Below are 22,339 nucleotides of genomic sequence, written 5' to 3' on the forward strand. Positions count from 1 at the left end.
TTGGGGTCTGCCCGCTACCTGAGCACGCTGGACCTCACCGCCGGGTACTGGCAGATCCAGCTCACCCCCGGCGCCCGAGAAAGATCCGCCTTTTCTACCCCTGATGGGCATTACCACTTTCGGGTGATGCCCTTCTGCATGAAGAACGCCCCGGCCACTTTCAGAGACTTGTAAACAAGGTTCTGGCCGGGCTCGAGGCCTTCAGCGCGGCCTATTTGGATGACATTGCTGTGTACAGCACCCACTGGGCTGAGCACCTAATTCACCTCAAAGCCGTCCTGGCCGCCCTCCAAAGGGCCGGGCTCACGATCAAGGCCAGCAAATGCCAGATCGGCCAAGGATCGGTGACCTACTTGGGCCATCAGGTGGGAAGCGGTCAGGTGGCCCCTCTCCAGCCAAAAGTCGATGCCATCCAGGCATGGGAACCCCCCACTACCCAGACCGCTGTGCGGGCCTTCCTGGGCCTCACTGGATACTACCGGCGGTTCATCCGGGACTATGGGAGCATTGTTGGGCCTCTCACAGAGCTCACCTCGAAGAAACAGCCCAGGAAGGTGCACTGGACTCCCCGCTGCCAATCAGCTTTCGAGACTCTCAAGGCAGCGATGTGCACTGCCCCTGTGCTCCAGGCCCCTGACTACAGTAAGGAGTTCATCGTGCAGACGGATGCCTCCGAATATGGGATCGGGGCCGTCCTGTCTCAGGTTGATGAGAAGGGACTCGACCGCCCGGTGGCCTTCATCAGCCGACGGCTGCTGCCCCGGGAGCAACGATGGAGCACCATCGAGCGCGAGGCCTTCGCCGTAGTGTGGGCCCTTAAGAAGCTCCGGCCCTATCTCTTCGGTACCCACTTTCGGGTCCAGACCGACCACCGGCCCTTGCGGTGGTTAATGCAAATGAGAGGCGAGAATCCCAAGCTGCTGCGGTGGTCCATTGCCCTGCAAGGGATGGACTTTTCGGTTGAGCACCGACCCGGCAATGACCACGCCAACGCGGACGGCCTGTCCCGCTTCTTCCGCCTTGACGAGGAGAATCCCCAAGAAGATGGGTGACTCTCTCCGCCTTCGGCTGGGGGGGACGCCTGTTGGACCCGGCCTCGTGGCGTGGTCCGGACTTCCCGGGGGTTGGGCCCGTTCCCCGCCCTAGCCTCCACGAGCTACCCGTTCGGGCCGCACGAGGTCACCTACACCTCGGGGCTCCGCCATTTTGTCGCCTGCCACGTGACCCTGCACATCAGTCCTCATGACTCCGCTCAGCCCGGCCTCGGCCCCAGCAAGGCCCAGACATTGAGGCACCAAGAACTGGCCAGGGGGTGTCACGTGAACACCTCATCGCCCTGGCGGAGAGCGGTATCGATGGGACCCCCAACCGTCCCCACACACCGAGGTGCGATCGGCCTCCATCTCTCCTGGGCCGGGCGCCTCTCCTGCTGGGCGTCTAGCCGCTCCCAACCCGGCCTCTCCGCCCCCCGGGCGCAAGGGTCCGGACATCAAAGGGCTCCAGACCTATATCTGGGGCGACCCCGCCACAGACCGGCAGTTGTATCCCGGAGTCGAGAGCCCTGCTGATTGAATCGCGGCCGACCCTACGGAGAAGAACTCTTGCTTGAAACCACCACGAGCCCTGCAGACTGCGTCGCGGCTCCTTCTTGCTGAAACCTTGAAGTCCCCCGGAACATCGGGGCCCTGCTGACGCTGTCGCGGGCCAACCTCGCTGAAACCTCCCTCGGAGCCCTGCTGACGACGTCGCGGCTCGAGCTGAGCAGAAACCATCTTGAGAGTCCCGCTGACCTGGTCGCGGCTCCCCACGAACTCAGCGCCAGAGCCCTGCTGACACCGTCGCGGCTCGACCCCTCCGAGACCCGGAGGTCCTCCAGCTTGAGGATAAAAACTGGGCCCCAGGTATCCTCGTACCAAGCTCCTGCCTAAGACTGTCCCGCTACCCCTTCCCTCCTAAAAGAGACACTGAGACTTTTTGCGGATCCCTTGATCCCCTTTTTGTATAATATTGAACCCGTAACCTTTTATAAGTGCTGATAAAGAATTGCTCATCTTGAGACAACCTCCTTGAGTCCGGTGTGGTGGTGTTACTGTGCTCGTACATAATAGGAGAAGGATCTCCCAGGAGCCTTCTCTGCAGCGCTCGGCTACTTCGTACAGTGTGGGGGCCCCCCCTGAGTGGTCTCACCGACTCCTCGGGGTCCGCCTTCCAACAACACCTCACACAGAGCAGGCTCAGGGGCTCTGTAGGGAGTGTGTCTGCACACCTCACACAGAGCAGACACAGGGTCCCTGTAGGGAGTGTGTCTGCACAGCTCACACAGAGGAGGCTCAGGGCCCCTGTAGGGAGTGTGTCTGCACAGCTCACACTGACAGGCCCAGTGCCCCTGTAGGGAGTGTTTCTGCACAGCTCACCCAGAGCAGGCTAAGGGTCTCTGTAGGGAGTGTGTCTGCACAGCTCACACAGAGCAGGCTCAGGGGCTCTGTAGGAAGTGTGTCTGCACAGCTCACCCAGAGCAGGCTCGGGGCCCTGTAGGGAGTATGTCTGCACATGCTCACCCAGAGCAGGCTCGGGAACCCTGTAGGGAGTGTTTCTGCACATGCTCACCCAGAGCATGCTCGGGGGCCCTGTATGGAGTGTGTCTGCACATGCTCACCCAGAGCAGGCTCGGGGGCCCTGTAGGGAGTGTGTCTGCGCATGATCACCAAGAGCAGGTTCAGGGGCCCTGTAGGGAGAGTGTCTGCACAGCTCACACAGAACAGGCTCAGGGGCCCTGTAGAGAGTGTGTCTGCACAACTCACACATAGCAGGCTCAGGGGCCCTGTAGGGAGTGTGTCTGCACGACTCACACTGAGCATGCTCTGGGCCCTGTAGGGAGTGTGTGTGCACATGCTCACCCAGAGCAGGCTCAGGAGTCCTGTAGGGAGTGTTTCTGCACAGGTCACCCAGAGCAGGCTCAGGGGCCTTATAGGGAGTGTGTCTGCACAGCTCACACATATCAGGCTCAGGGGCCCTGCAGGGAGTGTGTCTGCACAGCTCACACAGAGCAGGCTCAGGGGTCCTGTAGGGAGTGTGTCTGCACAGCTCACACAGAGCAGGCTCAGGGGCCCTGTGGGAGTGTGTCTGAACACCTCACACACAGCAGGGCCAGGGGCCCTGTAGGGAGTGTGTCTGCACAGCTCACACAGAGCAGGCTCAGGGGCCCTTTAGGGAGTGTGTCTGCACACCCCACACAGAGAAGGCTCAGGGGCCCTGTAGGGAGTGTGTCTGCACATGCTCACCCACAGCAGGCTCAGTGGCCCTGTAGGGAGTGTGTCTGTACAGCTCACAGTGACAGGCCCAGTGATCCTGTAGGGAGTGTGTCTGCACAGCTCACACAGAGCAGGCTCAGAGGCCCTGTAGAGAGTGTGTCTGCACAACTCACACATAGCAGGCTCAGGGGCCCTGTAGGGAGTGTGTCTGCATGACTCACACAGAGCAGGCTCTGGGCCCTGTAGGGAGTGTGTCTGCACATGCTCACCCAGAGCAGGCTCAGGGGCCCTGCAGGGAGTGTGTCTGCACAGCTCACACAGAGCAGGCTCAGGGGTCCTGTAGGGAGTGTGTCTGCACAGCACACACAGAGCAGGCTCAGGGGCCCTGTAGGGAGTGTGTCTGCACGACTCACCCAGAGCAGGCTCAGGGGCCCTGTAGGGAGTGTGTCTGCACAGCTCACCCAGAGCAGGCTCAGGGGCCCTGTAGGGAGTGTGTCTGCACAGCTCACACAGAGCAGGTTCAGGGGCCTGTAGGGAGTGTGTCTGCACATGCTCACCCAGAGCAGGCTCAGGGGCCCCGGAGGGAGTGTGTGTGCACAGCTCACACAGAGCAGGCTCGGGGGTCCTGTAGGGAGTGTGTCTGCACGGCTCACACAGAGCAGGCTTGGGGGCCCTGTAGGGAGTGTGTCTGCACGGCTCACCCAGAGCAGGCTCAGGGGCCCTGTAGGGAGTGTGTCTGCACAGCTCACCCAGAGCAGGCTCAGGGGCCCTGTAGGGTGTGTGTCTGCACAGCTCACTTAGAGCAGGCTCAGGGGCCCTGTGGGAGTGTGTCTGCACACCTCACACACAGCAGGCTCTGGGGCCCTGTAGGGAGTGTATCTGCACAGCTCACACAGAGCAGGCTCAGGGGCCCTTTAGGGAGTGTGTCTGCACAGCTCACACTGACAGGCCCAGTGCCCCTGTAGGGAGTGTTTCTGCACAGCTCACCCAGAGCAGGCTCAGGGGCCCTGTAGGGTGTGTGTCTGCACAGCTCACCTAGAGCAGGCTCAGGGGCCCTGTGGGAGTGTGTCTGCACACCTCACACACAGCAGGCTCAGTGGCCCTGTAGGGAGTGTGTCTGCACAGCTCACACAGAGCAGGCTCAGGGGCCCTTTAGGGAGTGTGTCTGCACACCCCACACAGAGAAGGCTCAGGGGCCATGTAGGGAGTGTGTCTGCACATGCTCACCCACAGCAGGCTCAGTGGCCCTGTAGGGAGTGTGTCTGTACAGCTCACAGTGACAGGCCCAGTGCCCCTGAAGGGAGTGTGTCTGCACAGCTCACATAGAACAGGCTCAGGGGTCCTGTATGGAGTGTGGCTGCACAGCTCACACAGAGCAGGCTCAGGGGCCCTGTAGGGAGTGTGTCTGCACACCTCACAGAGAGCAGGCTCAGGTGCCCTGTAGGGAGTGTGTCTGCACACCTCACACAGAGCAGGCTCAGGGGCCCTGTATGGAGTGTGTCTCCACACCTCACACAGAGCAGGCTCAGGAGCCCTGTAGGGAGTGTGTCTGCACAGCTCACACTGACAGGCCCAGTTCCCCTGTAGGGAGTGTGTCTACACAGCTCACCCAGAGCAGGCTAAGGGGCCCTTTAGGGGGTGTGTCTGCACAGCTCACACAGAGCAGGCTCAGGGGCTCTGTAGGGAGTGTTTCTCCACATTCTCACCCAGAGCAGGCTCGGGAGCCCTATAGGGAGTGTTTCTGCACATGCTCACCCAGAGCAGGCTCGGGGGCCCTGTAGGGAGTGTGTCTGCACACCTCACACAGAGCAGGCTCAGGGGCCCTGTAGGGAGTGTGTCTGCACAGCTCACACAGAGCAGGCTCAGGGGCCCTGTAGGGAGTGTGTCTGCAGGTGGGGGGTGATGTGGTCGCGGCGCGGGACGTCGAGGATCAGGCGTGCAGAGGCGTTCTGGATTCTTTGTAGTCTGTTGATGAGCTTGGACGAGGCTCCGGCGTAGAGGGCGTTTCCGTAGTCGAGTGCTGCTGACTAGGGCCTGGGTGACTGTTTTCCTCGTGTTTCTGTAGATCTTGCGGAGCGTGCGGAGGGTGTTGAAGCAGGAGGAGACTGCGTTGACTTGTTTGGTCATGGTGAGTTTTGAGTCGAGGATGACTCCCAGGTTGCGTGCGTGGTCAGTGGGGGCCGGGGCGGTTCTCCAATTTCCTGCAGGTGCGCTTTGAGGCGGGGAGTTCCGGGGTGAACCAGCTGGGTCTTTTGCTGGTGTCTCTGTTGGTGGGTTTTTTCAGTGGGGCTACAGTGTTGGCGCATTCGTTTATCCAGCGTTCGAGGGTGAGTGCACCATCATCGGGGTTGGTGGGGTTGGTCGGAGGGTTGAGTGCGAGGCTTGTCTGTAGTTGTTCCTCAGTGACTTTGCCCCAGCAGCGGCTGGGGATCTTTAGGGTGCGGTGGTGTGTGGGGGGTTTTCGGAAGGAGAAGTGGATGCAATGGTGGTCTGTTCAGGTGAGTTCGGAGGCGTGGCTGAAGGTGACGTGGGGGCTTGAGGAGAAGATGGCATCAAGTGTGTGACCGGCGATGTGGATCGGCGTCGTGACGAGCTGTTTTAGTCCGAGGTTGGCGAGGTTGTCGATCAGGGTGGAGGAGTTGCTGTTGTTGTTGTTCTCCAAGTGAAAGTTCAGGTCTCCGAGGAGGATGTAGTCGGTGGAGGTCAGCGTGTGCGTGCTGATGAGATCGGCGATGGAGTTGCAGAATTGAGACCGGGGTCCTGGCGGTCTGTAGAGGAGGGTGCCTCTTAGGGTGGTCTTGGGGTCCGTGTGGATCTGGAAGTGCATGTGTTTGGAGGTGCTGAGGGTGTTGTTGGTGTTTGTTGAGACCCTGATGGTGTTTTTGTGAACGATGGCGATTCCTCCGCCGGCCCCGTTGGTGCGGTCTCTGCGGGTGATCTTGTACCCGTAGGGGATGGCTATGGCGATGTCTGGCGAAGAGGCTTCGTTCATCCAGGTCTCGGTCAGGAAGGCGACGTCCGGGGATGCTGTGTCGAGTAGGTCCCAGAGCTCGATGGCGTGTTTGCGTGCAGAGCGGGTGTTGATTAGGATGCATCTAAGTCGGTTGGGTTCTGTCATGGCGGGTGTCTCGGTGCCTTCGAGGCAGGAGAAGCTGCAGTTCAGGCAGGTGAAGGGACCGTGGGTGCGCTTTGGGGCAGCCTTGCAGCAGGTGTGGGTCCTTCCTGGGTTAAGAGCGACGAGGGTGTTGGCGTCGTAGCGGAGGCGGTCTTTGTGGCTGGTGCGGGGGGCAGGGGTTCTGGCGCTGGGCGCGGTCCAGGGAGTGTGGTTGCACAGCTCTCAAGGCGCAGGGTCATGCGTGAGGTTGCAGCTCTCACGGGACACAGGCCCTGGAAGAAATAGCCGTAGGAATAGCCTGTCCAGACGTTACAGGCTCCCGGAGTAGTGTCTCTGTAGGGGGTTGTCCTTGCACTACTTAGCACACTGGGCAGACTTGTGCAGTGGCATCGATGTAAGGACAATTTCTTTATATAATTGACGCAGGGCAGACAGTCGGGCAGTAGTGTTTCTACAGGGACAGTATGTCTTTTACACTACTCACACCGGGCGGACTCGTGCAGTAGTGTCTTGTAGGGAGTGTCTCTTTATACTACTCACACCGGGCGGACTCGTGCAGTAGTGTCTCTGTAGGGAGTGTCTCTTTATACTACTCACACTGGGCAGGCTCGTGCAGTAGTGTCTCTGTAGGGAGTGTGTCTTTTACACTACTCACACCGGGCAGACTCGTGCAGTAGTGTCTCTGTAGGGAGTGTCTCTTTATAGTACTCACACTGGGCAGGCTCGTGCAGTAGTGTCTCTGTAGGGAGTGTCTCTTTATACTACTCACACTGGGCAGACTCGTGCAGTAGTGTCTCTGTAGGGAGTGTCTCTTTATACTACTCACACTGAGCAGACTTGTGCAGTAGTGTCTCTGTAGGGAGTGTCTCTTTATACTACTCACACCGGGCAGACTCGTGCAGTAGTGTCTCTGTAGGGAGTGTCTCTTTATACTACTCACACCGGGCAGGCTCGTGCAGTAGTGTCTCTGTAGGGAGTGTCTCTTTATACTACTCACACCGGGCAGACTCGTGCAGTAGTGTCTCTGTAGGGAGTGTCTCTTTATACTATTCACACTGGGCAGGCTCGTGCAGTAGTGTCTCTGTAGGGAGTGTGTCTTTTACATTACACACACCGGGCAGACCCGTGCAGTAGTGTCTTGTACGGAGTGTCTCTTTATACTACTCACACCGGGCAGACTCGTGCAGTAGTGTCTTGTAGGGAGTGTCTCTTTATACTACTCACACTGGGCAGGCTCGTGCAGTAGTGTCTCTGTAGGGAGTGTGTCTTTTACATTACTCACACCGGGCAGACTCGTGCAGTAGTGTCTTGTAGGGAGTGTCTCTTTATACTACTCACACCGGGCAGACTCGTGCAGTAGTGTCTTGTAGGGAGTGTCTCTTTATACTACTCACACTGGGCAGGCTCGTGCAGTAGTGTCTTGTAGGGAGTGTCTCTTTATAGTACTCACACTGGGCAGGCTCGTGCAGTAGTGTCTTGTAGGGAGTGTCTCTTTATACTACTCACACTGGGCAGGCTCGTGCAGTAGTGTCTTGTAGGGAGTGTCACTTTATACTACTCACACTGGGCAGGCTCGTGCAGTAGTGTGTCTGTAGGGAGTGTGTCTTTTACATTACTCACACCGGGCAGACTCGTGCAGTAGTGTCTTGTAGGGGGTGTGTTCTTATATTACTTCTCACACTGAGCAGACTCGTGCAGTAGTGTCTCTGTAGGGATTGTCTCTTTATACTACTGTTAGACGGACCGGGAGGGTCGGCCGAGGACAAGGGGAGAGGTCTCCGGGGAGAGCCGTCTCCAGCGATCGTACAGACGAGTAACTTCCCCCCCACAGATGTACACCACACAAGGATAGGATTTAACGTTCTTTATAAGCGTTTTCTTGAGGTACGATGGAATGGTACAAGGAGGTCTGGACTCAGGGGTCCCCTCGATTCTAGTCTCTTGGTTTGGGAAATGGGGTAGCGGGACAGTCTGGTTACCAATCTGGTAGATGCGATGATGGATAGCTCACAATCCTCGAGCTCGGTGTTCTAGCTTGGACGGGCCGCGGCAGCGCCAGCAGGTCCCGGTGAAGGTGGTCGTTACACGGTCCGCGGCAGCGCCAGCAGGTCCCGATGAAGGTGGTCGTTACACGGTCCGCGGCAGCGCCAGCAGGTCCCGATGAAGGTGGTCGTTACACGGTCCGCGGCAGCGCCAGCAGGTCCCGATGAAGGTGGTGGATACAACGGTCCGCGGCAGCGCCAGCAGGTCCCAACGAGGATGGAGGATGCAGAAGGCCGCGGCAGCGCCAGCAGGCACGACGACAGTTCACAAGGCAGGGCTACGGCAGCGCCGGTAGTCCGTCAAGGATGAGTTCTTCTCGGTGTCTCTCGACTCCAGGATACAACTGCCTTCCTGCTCTGGAGCTGCCCTAGTTATAGGTCTGGCGCCCTTTGATGTCCGGACCCTCGCACTTGGAGGTCGGAAGGTCCGGGATGAGGGAGTCCAGACACCCACGCAGAAGTGGGGTGGAGCCAGCGCCCGGGGGAGCTGGAGGGCGATCGGCACCTGGCGGGGGAGAGCCATCGACACTTCTTTCTCCCATTGACCTGCCAAGTGGTCCGTTCACCTCCTGGGTGGATGGTGGTGCCGGGATGTCGGGGCCTGGCCAGGCCCAAGGTTAGGGTCGAGCTGAGGCCACGCGGCCTCGTGGTGCAGTGTCCAAGATGGTGGCTGGTCCGGCCAGGGGAGCCGGTAGTGGTTCGGCCCCATGATACATGGATGTCCGGGGGCAGGAGTTCCGTCGGGAGACGGGGTGCGGGTTGTTTCTGTGGGTACACCTGGAGGGCCGGGGCTTGGGCCCTGTCATGCGGGGAGGGAGCAAGCCCTTCATGTGGCCTGTCCAACATGCGTCCCCCCCAGCTGAAGGCGGGGAGAGTCACCCATCCTCTTGGGGACTCTCCTCGTCGAGGCGGAAAAAGCGTGACAGGCCATCTGTGTTGGCGTGGTCTTGGCCCGGTCGATGTTCCACAGTGAAGTCCATCCCCTGCAGGGAGATGGACCAGCGCAATAGTTTGGGGTTTTCCCCCCGCATCTGCATTAGCCACTGCAGGGGTCGATGATCTGTTTGTACCCGGAAGTGGGTACCGAAGAGATAGGGCCGGAGCTTTTTGAGGGCCCACACCACTGCGAAGGCCTCCCTCTCGATTGTGCTCCAGCGCTGTTCTCGGGCCAGGAGGCGTCTGCTGATGAAGGCCACCGGTTGGTCAAGTCCCTCGGAGTTCAGCTGGGAGAGGACCGCCCCGATGCCATGGTCGGAGGCATCCGTTTGCACAATGAATTCCCGACTGTAATCGGGGGCCTGGAGCACAGGGGCAGTGCACAGGGCGACTTTCAGCTTCTCGAAGGCCGCTTGACAGTCTGGGGTCCAGTTAATCTTCTTCGGGTGGTTTTTGGATGTGAGTCCCGTGAGGAGCCCTACAATGCTGCCATAGTCCCTCACGAACCGCCGGTAGTAGCCGGTGAGCCCCAAGAAGGCTCGGACCTCTGTCTGCGTGACTGGGGGTTGCCAGGACTGGATGGCAGCGATTTTGAGTTGCAGAGGGGCCACCAGACCGCTTCCCACCTGGTGTCCGAGGTAGGTCACGGATCCCTGACCAATTTGGCACTTGCCGGCCTTGATTGTGAGGCCGGCCCGCTGGAGGGCCTGCAGGACCTCTCGGAGGTGGTGGAGGTGGTCGGACCAGTGGCGGCTGTACACAGCGATATCGTCCAGGTAGGCGGCGCTGAACTCCTCGAGCCCCGCCAAGACCTGGTTCACTAGTCGCTGAAAAGTAGCTGGGGCATTCTTCATGCCGAAGGGCATGACTTTGAAGTGGTAGTGGCCATCGGGGGTAGAAAAGGCGGACCGTTCTTGGGCCCGGGGTGTGAGACCGATCTGCCAGTAGCCCGCTGTCAGGTCGAAGATGCTGAGGTAGCGGGCAGCCCGCATGCGGTCGATCAATTCATCCGCTCGGGGGATGGGATGAGCGTCGGTCCTGGTGACAGCATTCAAGCCCCGATAGTCGACGCAGTACCGGAGTTCAGGAGTGGTGCCGGGGGCAGCAGCTTTGGGGACCAGCACGACCGGGCTGGCCCAGGGGCTATCCGAGGGCTCGATGACCCCGAGCGTGAGCATCTTGGATACTTCTTCTTGGATACAGGCCCGCACCCGATCTGGTACGCGGTATGCCCGGTGTCTGATAGGGGGACTGTCCCCAGTGTCCACGTCGTGCAAGCACCAGGGGGTGACCCCTGGGGTGAGGGAAAACAAGGTAGCAAACTGCAGCAGGAGGTCCCGGCAGCCTTGGCGCTGCTCTGGGGTGAGGGCATCGGAGAGCCGGACCCCGTCCACGGAACCATCTTTCTCCTGAGTCTTCAGGAGATCAGGGAGAGGCTCGGAGTCTTCTTCTGCTCCACTGTCTGTAGCCATCAGGAGGCTGAGCTCCGAGCGCACAAAGTGGGGCTTGAGTCTGTTAGTGTGGAGGACCCGGAGGGGGTTCCGGGGAGATTCCATATCGATGAGATAAGTGACGGGGCTTTTGCGTTCGACCACCTTGAAGGGCCCCGTCCACTTGTCCTGCAAGGCACATGGTTCGGTGGGGGACATCACCCACACTTGTTGACCAGGTTCGAATTCGACGGAGGAGGCATTTTGATCGTACCATTTTTTCATGTCCTCCTGGCTGGCCTCAAGATTCGCTTTTGCCATTTCCCTGAATCGCCTGGTCTGATTGCGTAGTGTCAGGAGGTACTTGAAGACGTCTGGAGGGGTTTTTAGAGGGGCCATCTCCCAACCTTCTTTGACTAGGCTGAGGGGCCCTCGCACAGGGTGCCCGTACAAGAGTTCGAAAGGGCTAAAGCCGAGGGACTTCTGGGGAACTTCTCGATAGGCGAAGAGGAGACACGGAAGTAGTACATCCCACTGGTGACGGAGGGGCTCTTCCAATCCCCCAATCATCCCCTTGAGCGTGCGGTTGAATCGTTCAACTAGTCCGTTTCCTTGAGGGTGATAGGGGGTCGTGAATCGGTAGGTGACCCCGCACTGTTGCCAGAGGGACTTCATATATCTCGAAATAAAGTTTGTGCCTCTGTCGCTGACGACTTCTCGGGGGAAGCCCACCCGGGAGAAGATCCCCATTAAGGCCCGGCCGACCACCGGGGCTGTTACAGTTCGCAGGGGCACAGCCTCGGGGTAGCAGGTGGCGTGGTCCACCAGTACCAGGATGAACCGATGTCCTTGTGCTGTACGGGGGTCCAGGGGCCCCACAATGTCTATTCCCACCCTCTCGAACGGGGTGGTGACAACTGGGAAGGGTTGCAGAGGTGCTTTGAGTTTGCGGCCGCTCTTCCCGCTGGCCTGGCACGTGGGGCAGGACCGGCAGTGGTTGAGGACGTCGTTCCTCATCTTCGGCCAGAAAAAGTGGGTCACCAGGCGACTGTTGGTTTTGTCCTGGCCCAGGTGTCCAGCCAGAGGGACATCGTGGGCCAAATTTAGCAGGAAGTCTCTAAAACGGAGGGGCACCACCAGCACTCGACTGGCCCCTAACTCCGCGATTCTCTGTTCACTGTATAACAGGTCGTTGTCCCAATAGATCCAATGGGCTCCGGTGGTGTCCCCTGCGCTCTGGGCGAGGGCTTGCTGGCGGAGTCCCTCGAGGGAGGGACAGGTCTTCTGCTCTTGACGGAACTGTTCCTGGGTGGGCCCCCCTTCTTGACGCCACTGAGCCAGGTCGGGAAGGTCCTGGGGCTGGGCGACCCCTTCGGGGGTTTGCTCTGGGGGGTCGGTATAGTCGGTGTCCCCTACTGGAGCGATCGGGGGAGGAGGTGCAGGCCATTCTGGTTCTTCTGGTCGGGGGATGGCACGGGCGGCCATGGACCGGGTGGTTACGCACGCCCAGTCCGGGAGGCCCAACATCCCCAGGTGCTCTCTTCTCTCGACGGCGGCCCACGGGGAACTCTCAAGATCATCCCGGACCGTCACCTTCAACATGCCGGAGACTCCTCCCCATTCGAAGGGGACGCAGGCCATCCGACATAGGCTCTCTGAATTGTCGGCTGAACGGACGGGGCAGAGAATGTTCGGCAGGATCTGCTCTGGTTTTACCAGGTGACAGCGGACGGCCGTCACACTGGCCCCCGTGTCACGTAGTGCTTCGGCCCGGCGCCCATTAATGTTCACCCACTGACTATATTTCCTGGTGTTGGCGGGTAGGGGAGCCCGCGGGACCATGTCTTTTCCCCCTAGGCACGCTAGAACCATGGCGGCCGGTTCCCACTCTTGTTGTGCCTGCTCGTATTCTTCTTGTTCTTCGGAGATTTGTTCTCCCCCCAGGGCGGCGGCCGCTACCTGGCGGGGTTTTGGAGTCTGGTTATGTGGACAGTTCGGGTCATTGGCGTAGTGGCCGACTCGCTGGCATCGATGACACGTGACGTTGGCTCGGAACCCCGGGCGCATCGGGGGGTTGCCCCGGCTGGCCGGGGGCGGGGTGCTGGCAGCGGGAGCGGCCGGGCCGGTGTCTCTTCCTCGTCCCTGGCCTCCTCCTCCTCCTCGGGGACGGTGCTGACCTTGGTTGTTCCGGTTCTGTTCGTGTGGTCCTCTCCAGCCCACTCGGGTGCTTTCCCACCGGTCAGCTTCGGCGGCGAGTTGCCGTGGGTCAGTCAATTTACTGTCGAGGAGGTGCTGCCTGAGCTCGACGAAGCAGTTGTTAGAGAGGTGCTCCCACACCATGAGATTAAAAAGTTGCTCGTAGGTCGTTACGTGGCTTCCCTTGATCCAACCCTCGAAGGCTCGGCTGAAATAGTTGACATATTCCACCCAAGTTGTACCTGGGATCCGGGTGCAGTCTCGAAACCTCTGGCGGTACATCTCGGGTGTGAGCCCATATCGGGTGAGGAGGGCAGCCTTCATGTGGTCATAGGATGACATCTGATGGTCTGGGAGCTGTAGCAGGGCATCGCGGCCTTCGTTGACGAACCTCCCCCATAGGCCGGCTCCCCAGTCACTTCGATCGATCCGGTGGGAGGTCATGGCGATCTCGTAGGCCTTGAACCACTGTTGTATGTCGTCCTCTCGGACATACTCTCGAACGACATCCTTGGGGATGTGGACCTTCTTTTCTGTCGCTCCCGGGGTGCGCGGTCGCTCGGGCCCCTCCGGTTCTTTGTTCTGCTTCCGTAGGTCTATTTCTGCCAGTTTGCGCTCGTGTTCGTATGTTAATCTTTTTTCTTCGAGCTCTCTCTGCCTCTGTTTTTCTTCCCGTTCTTCTCGGAGCCGCAGATGTTCTAGGTTCAGTTTTTGCTCGGCTAATTTTAGTTCACCGTCCATTTTGAGCCGTGCCATTTCTAACTCATGTAGTCTGTTTTTTTCTCTTTCTTGGATCTCTTCCTGCGAGAGGCCCGTTCCTCGCTCCTCGGGAGTCGTGGCGTTCCTCTCTGATGCTGCCATGTTTCGGTCTGGGGATCTGGCGACCCCGGTTTCTGCCCACGACTCAATGGCGTGCTTGAAATCGTCCTTGGTACTCAGGCCGGTGGTAGCAATGCCTAGTTCCATGCAGAATTGTTTCAATTCACGATGGCTGTACTCTTCCAATTTCTCCATCTGGAATTTCTCGGTGGATCCGCTCTCTTTGGTTGACATTGTGGTTTTGTCGTGGGGTGAGCTACTCTCTGTACGATTACGCGTTGATTCGGATCGCGCCGCTGGCCACCAATGTTAGACGGACCGGGAGGGTCGGCCGAGGACAAGGGGAGAGGTCTCCGGGGAGAGCCGTCTCCAGCGATCGTACAGACGAGTAACTTCCCCCCCACAGATGTACACCACACAAGGATAGGATTTAACGTTCTTTATAAGCGTTTTCTTGAGGTACGATGGAATGGTACAAGGAGGTCTGGACTCAGGGGTCCCCTCGATTCTAGTCTCTTGGTTTGGGATAGGGGGTAGCGGGACAGTCTGGTTACCAATCTGGTAGATGCGATGATGGATAGCTCACAATCCTCGAGCTCGGTGTTCTAGCTTGGACGGGCCGCGGCAGCGCCAGCAGGTCCCGGTGAAGGTGGTCGTTACACGGTCCGCGGCAGCGCCAGCAGGTCCCGATGAAGGTGGTCGTTACACGGTCCGCGGCAGCGCCAGCAGGTCCCGATGAAGGTGGTCGTTACACGGTCCGCGGCAGCGCCAGCAGGTCCCGATGAAGGTGGTGGATACAACGGTCCGTGCAGAAGGCCGCGGCAGCGCCAGCAGGCAGGACGACAGTTCACAAGGCAGGGCTACGGCAGCGCCGGTAGTCCGTCAAGGATGAGTTCTTCTCGGTGTCTCTCGACTCCAGGATACAACTGCCTTCCTGCTCTGGAGCTGCCCTAGTTATAGGTCTGGCGCCCTTTGATGTCCGGACCCTCGCACTTGGAGGTCGGAAGGTCCGGGATGAGGGAGTCCAGACACCCAGCAGGGGGGTGGAGCCAGCGCCCGGGGGAGCTGGAGAGCGATCGGCACCTGGTGGGGGAGAGCCATCGACACTTCTTTCTCCCATTGACCTGCCAAGTGGTCCGTTCACCTCCTGGGTGGATGGTGGTGCCGGGATGTCGGGGCCTGGCCAGGCCCAGGGTTAGGGTCGAGCTGAGGCCACGCGGCCTCGTGGTGCAGTGTCCAAGATGGCGGCTGGTCCGGCCGTGGGAGCCGGTAGTGGTTCGGCCCCATGATACATGGATGTCCGGGGGCAGGAGTTCCGTCGGGAGACGGGGTGCGGGTTGTTTCTGTGGGTACACCTGGAGGGCCGGGGCTTGGGCCCTGTCATGCGGGGAGGGAGCAAGCCCTTCATGTGGCCTGTCCAACATCTACTCACACTGGGCAGACTCGTGCAGTAGTGTCTCTGTAGGGAGTGTCTCTTTATACTACTCACACTGAGCAGACTCGTGCCGTAGTATCTCTGTAGGGAGTGTCTCTTTATACTACTCACACCGGGCAGACTCGTGCAGTAGTGTCTCTGTAGGGTGTGTCTCTTTATACTACTCACACCGGGCAGGCTCGTGCAGTAGTGTCTCTGTAGGGAGTGTCTCTTTATACTACTCACACCGGGCAGACTCGTGCAGTAGTGTCTCTGTAGGGAGTGTCTCTTTATACTACTCACACTGGGCAGGCTCATGCAGTAGTGTCTCTGTAGGGAGTGTGTCTTTTACATTACTCACACCGGGCAGACTCGTGCAGTAGTGTCTTGTAGGGAGTGTCTCTTTATACTACTCACATCGGGCAGACTCGTGCAGTAGTGTCTTGTAGGGAGTGTCTCTTTATACTACTCACACTGGGCAGGCTCGTGCAGTAGTGTCTCTGTAGGGAGTGTGTCTTTTACATTACTCACACCGGGCAGACTCGTGCAGTAGTGTCTTGTAGGGAGTGTCTCTTTATACTACTCACACCGGGCAGACTCGTGCAGTAGTGTCTTGTAGGGAGTGTCTCTTTATACTACTCACACTGGACAGGCTCGTGCAGTAGTGTCTTGTAGAGAGTGTCTCTTTATACTACTCACACTGGGCAGGCTCGTGCAGTAGTGTCTTGTAGGGAGTGTCTCTTTATACTACGCACACTGGGCAGGCTCGTGCAGAAGTGTCTTCTAGGGAGTGTCTCTTTATACTACTCACACTGGGCAGGCTCGTGCAGTAGTGTCTCTGTAGGGAGTGTGTCTTTTACATTACTCACACCGGGTAGACTCGTGCAGTAGTGTCTCTGTAGGGAGTGTCTCTTTATACTACTCACACCGGGCAGACTCGTGCAGTAGTGTCTCTGTAGGGAGTGTCTCTTTATACTACTCACAGCGGGCAGACTCGTGCAGTAGTGTCTCTGTAGGGAGTGTGTCTTTTACATTACTCACACCGGGTAGACTCGTGCAGTAGTGTCTTGTAGGGAGTGTCTCTTTATACTACTCACACCGGGCAGACTCGTGCAGTAGTGTCTTGTAGGGAGTGTCTCTTTATACTACTCACACCGGGCAGACTCGTGCAGTAGTGTCTCTGTAGGGAGTGTGTCTTTTACATTACTCACACCGGGTAGACTCGTGCAGTAGTGTCTTGTAGGGAGTGTCTCTTTATACTGCTCACACCGGGCAGACTCGTGCAGTAGTGTCTCTATAGGGAGTGTCTCTTTATACTACTCACACCCGGCAGACTCGTGCAGTAGTGTCTCTGTAGGGAGTGTCTCTTTATACTACTCACACCGGGCAGACTCGTGCAGTAGTGTCTCTGTAGGGAGTGTCTCTTTATACTACTCACACCGGGCAGACTCGTGCAGTAGTGTCTCTGTAGGGAGTGTGTTCTTATATTACTACTCACACTGGGCAGGCTCGTGCAGTAGTGTCTCTGTAGGGAGTGTGTTGTTATATTACTACTCACACTGGGCAGGCTCGTGCAGTAGTGTCTGTGTAGGGAGTGTGTCTTTCTAGTACTGCTCACACCGGGCAGACTCCTGCAGTAGTGTCTCTGTAGGGAGTGTGTCTTTAGAGTGCTGCTCACACCGGGCAGACCCCGGCAGTAGTGTCTCTGTAGGGAGTGTGTCTTTAGACTGCTTTTCACACCGGGCAGACTCCTGCAGTAGTGTCTCTGTAGGGAGGGTGTCTTTAGACTGCTGCTCACACCGGGCAGACTCCTGCAGTAGTGTCTCTGTAGGGAGGGTGTCTTTAGACTGCTGCTCACACCGGGCAGACTCCTGCAGTAGTGTCTCTACTCTGCATCGCTGAGAGGACCCCGAGTCCCAAGGGTGCAGGTGGAAGAGAGACAGCTGCGGTCTCCCAAAAAGAGGAATCATGACAAGCTGTTGAAAGAGAAGAGCTGTGTCACATACAGAGCGTCCAAGAGGAGCTGTAGACAGAGACAGCTGGTCTGGAGAGAGACTGCCCCAAAAAGACCCTTCAAGAGAAGCTGTAGTCAGAGACAGCTGCTCTGGAGAGAGACTGCACCAAAAAAGACCCTTCAAGAGAAGCTGTATTCAGAGACAGCGCGTCTGGAGAGAGACAGTCATAAGACCTTTCAAGGTGAGCCGTATTCAGAGACAGCTGGTCTGGGAAGAGACAGTCACAAGAAGACCCTTCAAGAGGAGCTGTAGACAGAGACAGCTGGTCTGGGAAGAGACTGCCACAAAAAGACCCTTCAAGAGGAGCTGTAGACAGAGACAGCTGGTCTGGGAAGAGACTGCCACAAAAAGACCCTTCAAGAGGAGCTGTATTCAGAGACAGCAGGTCTGGGAAAAGACAGTCACAATAAGACCCTTCAGGAGGAGCTGTAGTCAGAGACAACTGGTCTGAGAAGAGACCGCCACAAAAAGACCCTTCAAGAGGAGCTGTATTTAGAGACAGCTGGTCCTGTAAAAGGCTGACACAAGAAGACCCTTCAAGAGGAGCTGTATTCAGAGACAGCTGGTCCGAGAAGAGACCGCCACAGAAAGACCCTTCAAGGGGAGCTGTAGACAGAGACCTGTATTCAGAGACAGCGGGCCTGGGAAGAGACTGCTGCAAAAAGAGTTTTCAAGAGGAGCTGTATTCAGAGACAGCGGGTCTGGGAAGAGACTGCCACAAAAAGACCCTTCAAGAGGAGCTGTATTCCGAGACAGCGAGTCTGGGAAGAGACTGACACAAAAAGACCCTTCAAGGGTAGCTGTAGACAGAGACAGCTGATCTGGCAAGAGACCGCCACAAAAAGACCCTTCAAGAGGAGCTGTAGTCTGAGACATCTGGTCTGGGAAGAGACCGCCACAGAAAGACCCTTCATGGGGAGCTGTAGACAGGGACAGCTGATCTGGGAAGAGACAGTCACAAGAGGACCTTTCAAGAGGAGCTGCAGTCAGAGACAGCTGGTCTGGAAAGAAACTGTCACAAGAAGACCCTTCAAGAGGAGCTGAAGTAAGAGACAGCTGGTCTGGGAAGAGACCGCCACAGAAAGACCCTTCAAGGGGAGCTGTAGACAGAGACAGCTGGTCTGGGATGAGACAATCACAAAAAGACCCTTAAAGAGGAGATGTAGACAGAGACAGCTGATCTGGGAAGAGACAGTCACAAGAGGACCCTTCAAGAGGAGCTGCAGTCAGAGACAGCTGGTCTGGAAGGAGACCACCACAGAAAGACCCTTCAAGAGGAGATGTAGACAGAGACAGCTGATCTGGGAAGAGACAATCCAAAGAAGGCCCTACAAGAGGAGATGTAGACAGAGACAGCTGATCTGGGAAGAGACAGTCACAAGAGGACCCTTCAATAGGAGCTGCAGTCAGAAGGAGACCGCCACAGAAAGACCCTTCAAGAGTTGTCTGCTGGAGTGCCCTCAGCAAAACTCCTTGAATCAATATGAGACCCAAGAAGGGGTTGTGTGGGCAGGATCCGACAGAGGTGAGTGCACCCTCCCCCATCAGGGTGACTTGGGGTGAAGCGGGCTACCCTCCTCCCAGCCATGGGACTCCCTTCTGACCGTGATCTTGGGGTGAACGAGGGTAACCCCTTTGTGCCTCCCCTATCAGGAGTCTTGGGGTGAATGAGGACGGATTCTCTGTCTCCTGTTGGTGACCTTGGGGTGTTCAAGGCTACCTCCTTTGTGCCCCCCTCCTGTCAGGGGTCTTGAGGTGAGTGAGGCCTGCGCCCCCATGTACTCTCTTCTTTCAAGTGTCAGTGAGAATAAGGCCTATCCCTCTGTGTTCCCCCATCTGTCAGGGAACCCCTGTATCTACCCCCTCCTCCTGCCAGGTTCCTTGGTGTGAAATAGTGCTGTCCCCCCATGAGCCGGGATCTCGGGGTGAGCAAGGGCTCTCCCTGAATGTGTCCCTTCTGTCAGGAATCTTGGGGCGCATGAGGGCTACCATCTTTGAATATATGCATTTCCCCCCTGACATCCAGACCTTACAGAGCTGGGCGAAAACAAATGCTTATTTCTAGCAGTTCCTATGATTGATGCTTTCAAATAATATATGGCAGCATTCGCCCCTCCCATCTGTGCTGCCTCCTCCCCGGGAGGGTCCAGGTAAATCTTTATGTGAGTAGATTAGTCTCCTCTTGAAGCCCCCACTCAACGCATGCGAATAACACCACACTTCCTGAAGTCAACAGATACCTGACACCCACTTCCTGTGTGCAGGTGTGAATAACACCTCATTTCCTGAAGTCAACAGATACTTGACACCCGCTTCCTGTGCGCAGGTGTGAATAACACCTCACTTCCTGAAGTCAACAGATACCTGACACCCACTTCCTGTGTGCAGGTGTGAATAACACCTCACTTCCTGAAGTCAACGGATACCTGACACCCACTTCCTGTGTGCAGGTGTGAATAGCACCTCACTTCCTGAAGTCAACAGATACCTGACACTCGCTTTCTGTGTGCAGGTGTGAATAACACCTCACTTCCTGAAGTCAACAGATACCTGACACCCGCTTCCTGTGTGCAGGTGTGAATAACACCTCACTTCCTGAAGTCAACAGATACCTGACACCCACTTCCTGTGTGCAGGTGTGAATAACACCTCACTTCCTGAAGTCAACGGATACCTGACACCCACTTCCTGTGTGCAGGTGTGAATAACACCTCACTTCCTGAAGTCAACAGATACCTGACACCCACTTCCTGTGTGCAGGTGTGAATAGCACCTCACTTCCTGAAGTCAACAGATACCTGACACCCGCTTCCTGTGTGCAGGTGTGAATAACACCTCACTTCCTGAAGTCAACAGATACCTGACACTCGCTTTCTGTGTGCAGGTGTGAATAACACCTCACTTCCTGAAGTCAACAGATACCTGACACCCACTTCCTATGTGCAGGTGTGAATAACACCTCACTTCCTGAATTCAACAGATACCTGACAACCGCTTCCTGTTGCAGGCCCCGCTCACATTCCAGGAAGTCACTGCCAGTTTCTCTGACGAGGAGTGGGAGCTGCTGCAGCGCTGGCAGAAGGAACTGTTTCAGAATGTGATGAAGGAAATCCACCTGGTCTTCAGCTCTCTGGGTAAGGTCACGCCGTTTGCATTTATTAGTGCATGAAATGTGTGTATGAGATGTATAGGCAGTGAAGTTAGCATTAAAGCAATGTGATATAATGTGTGTGTTGTGTGGCCTGGGCCCTTGGAAGGATGTCCGCACAAAGAGAAGGGCCAGGGGAGATGTATAGACCTGCAGGAGTTCCCTCCCAATTCATATAACTAACACACAAAAGAAACACCTGTGTCTGAGAAGAGGCGAGAGAGAAACCTAGCTGAACAGGGATGTCCCTGTTTAAGAACATATTCCCTCACCCACCAAAGGTGGCATGCTTCATCATTGGGATTCTCCTTGCACTGTGAGAGCTGATCACGTTGCGGGCTACAACTCCCTCACTGGGAAGTAGGTAGTAGGTCGAAACTCTGTTGTGAGCTAAAGGATTGTGAGGTACTCAGAGTATGCAAAAATAAGAATAAAGTGATTAAAACTGACTTCAGGACAGGCGTACAACTTTATTCATGCATGCCTGGGTCAGGGTGAAAAAGGAGAAACGGGACACTGCAGTGGTCTAGTCAGCCTGCTATGATCTGTCGCTATTTATAGGGCAACATGTATCTGCCTGAAATACCCCCAGAAGAGGCATGTAGGCACCCGTCTGGACCTCTCACTATTGCTCATGTTCAAACAAACATGCTCATAAATTAAAATTAGCGCTCATACAAGAAAAAATTCAACAAAATACACAACCAATCAGTGGTCCATAGAGATATTCATGGACAGATCCACTGTAAATCAGTTCGCAATCGTCGGGTGTTGTGCCTCAACTCGAGGACCTCGAACCTGTTGGTGACGGATGCCATGGAGGGCCTCTGACATGGACAGAGTGCACCCTGAGCTCCTCGCCAGTGTCACTCGAGTTGAGGCAGACTTCTTGGTTGGCGCCACCAAAGAGATCTTAGCATTACCCTAAATCCTGATTCTCCAACCAAGACCTACTATTGTTAAATGTTAGTGATGATATAGAAATAGTCAAAAAAATTAAGATTAATTCAGAGAAGAACATAATCTGTTAAAAAACGTCAAGCACAGAATTATATTAAAGAGGAATGCTAAGCAGTAGTACATAAAGTAAGAGTAGTACTCACCCTGATGTTAAAAACTCTGCAAGATTCAACAGACTGTGGCACAGGGAAGTAATTGATGATATAGAAGTCTCATTGTGGTTGGCTCCTGTAGTTGGGGGCCCCAATGATAATGCTACCAAATTGAGAATGTGTGTGGATCTCAGCGATCAGAAGCAATGTATTTGAGTAGACTGACAACCATTACCCAAAATTGGGGAAGCTTTGGCCATGTTAGTTGGGTATAATATTTTTCATGTTATGGATCTTTTTTCCACTTATCAACAGGTATTGCTTCATGAAGGTTCGAGAGCACTTACATCTTGAGTTCCATCTTTAGGTGCATATACATAAGAGTGTCCTTCGGCTTAGCCTGAGTGGCAGCTTGGCTTCAAAGGTGCACAAAGGACATTTTGATAGGGGTTGACTCTGTGATGTTCTTCCAAGATGTTGTTTTGGTCTATGGAGAGGGCAAACATAGTCATGATGCTACTTTGAAAGAAGTCCTAACCAGATCAAGAGACAGTGGACTCACACTCAAGATAAGTGAAGTTCCAAAGTAGGCATGGTTTCGTATTTAGATCACGCATATTTGGTGATGGAGTCATTCCCAAATTAGAGATAGCTTATTCCATTACTTTGGCATCTTCACTGTGCAATAAGAATCAGCTTAGATCTTTCCTGGGACTGGCAAAGTATTACCGTAAATTTAGTCCAAACTTTGCAAGTGTTGTAAACCTTTAAAGTTACTACTAGAAAAGGTTGTGATATTTGCTTGGTCGCAAGACTGTGGTAAAGTATTTATAGATGTCTCTAAACAAATAGCTAAGGTGCCAGCTACAGGGCATTTTGCTGTATCAAAGAAAACGGTTCTTAACACGTAAGCAAGTCTGA

At 56.1% G+C, this 22,339-nt stretch overlaps 1 protein-coding gene across 5 annotated transcripts in view; it reads left to right on the plus strand.

The window, feature by feature from the left end:
* The first annotated feature begins 17,026 nt into the window (after positions 1 to 17,026).
* Positions 17,027 to 22,339, plus strand: part of LOC146813463 (uncharacterized) — a 106,282-nt gene continuing 100,969 nt past the window's right edge. For 4 of the 5 annotated variants that reach the window (XM_085620226.1, XM_085620229.1, XM_085620227.1 and 1 more), the window contains exons 1-2: positions 17,027 to 18,743; positions 20,226 to 20,352. In XM_085620226.1, coding sequence (XP_085476352.1) covers positions 18,702 to 18,743; positions 20,226 to 20,352 — 169 coding nt within the window. In that variant the 5' untranslated portion in view covers positions 17,027 to 18,701. The remainder of the gene's footprint in view (positions 18,744 to 20,225; positions 20,353 to 22,339) is intronic. The other variant, XM_085620230.1, reaches the window with a different exon arrangement.

The sequence above is a fragment of the Triturus cristatus genome, chromosome 7 (genome assembly GCF_964204655.1).
Source record: "Triturus cristatus chromosome 7, aTriCri1.1, whole genome shotgun sequence".
NCBI lineage: Eukaryota > Metazoa > Chordata > Amphibia > Caudata > Salamandridae > Triturus > Triturus cristatus.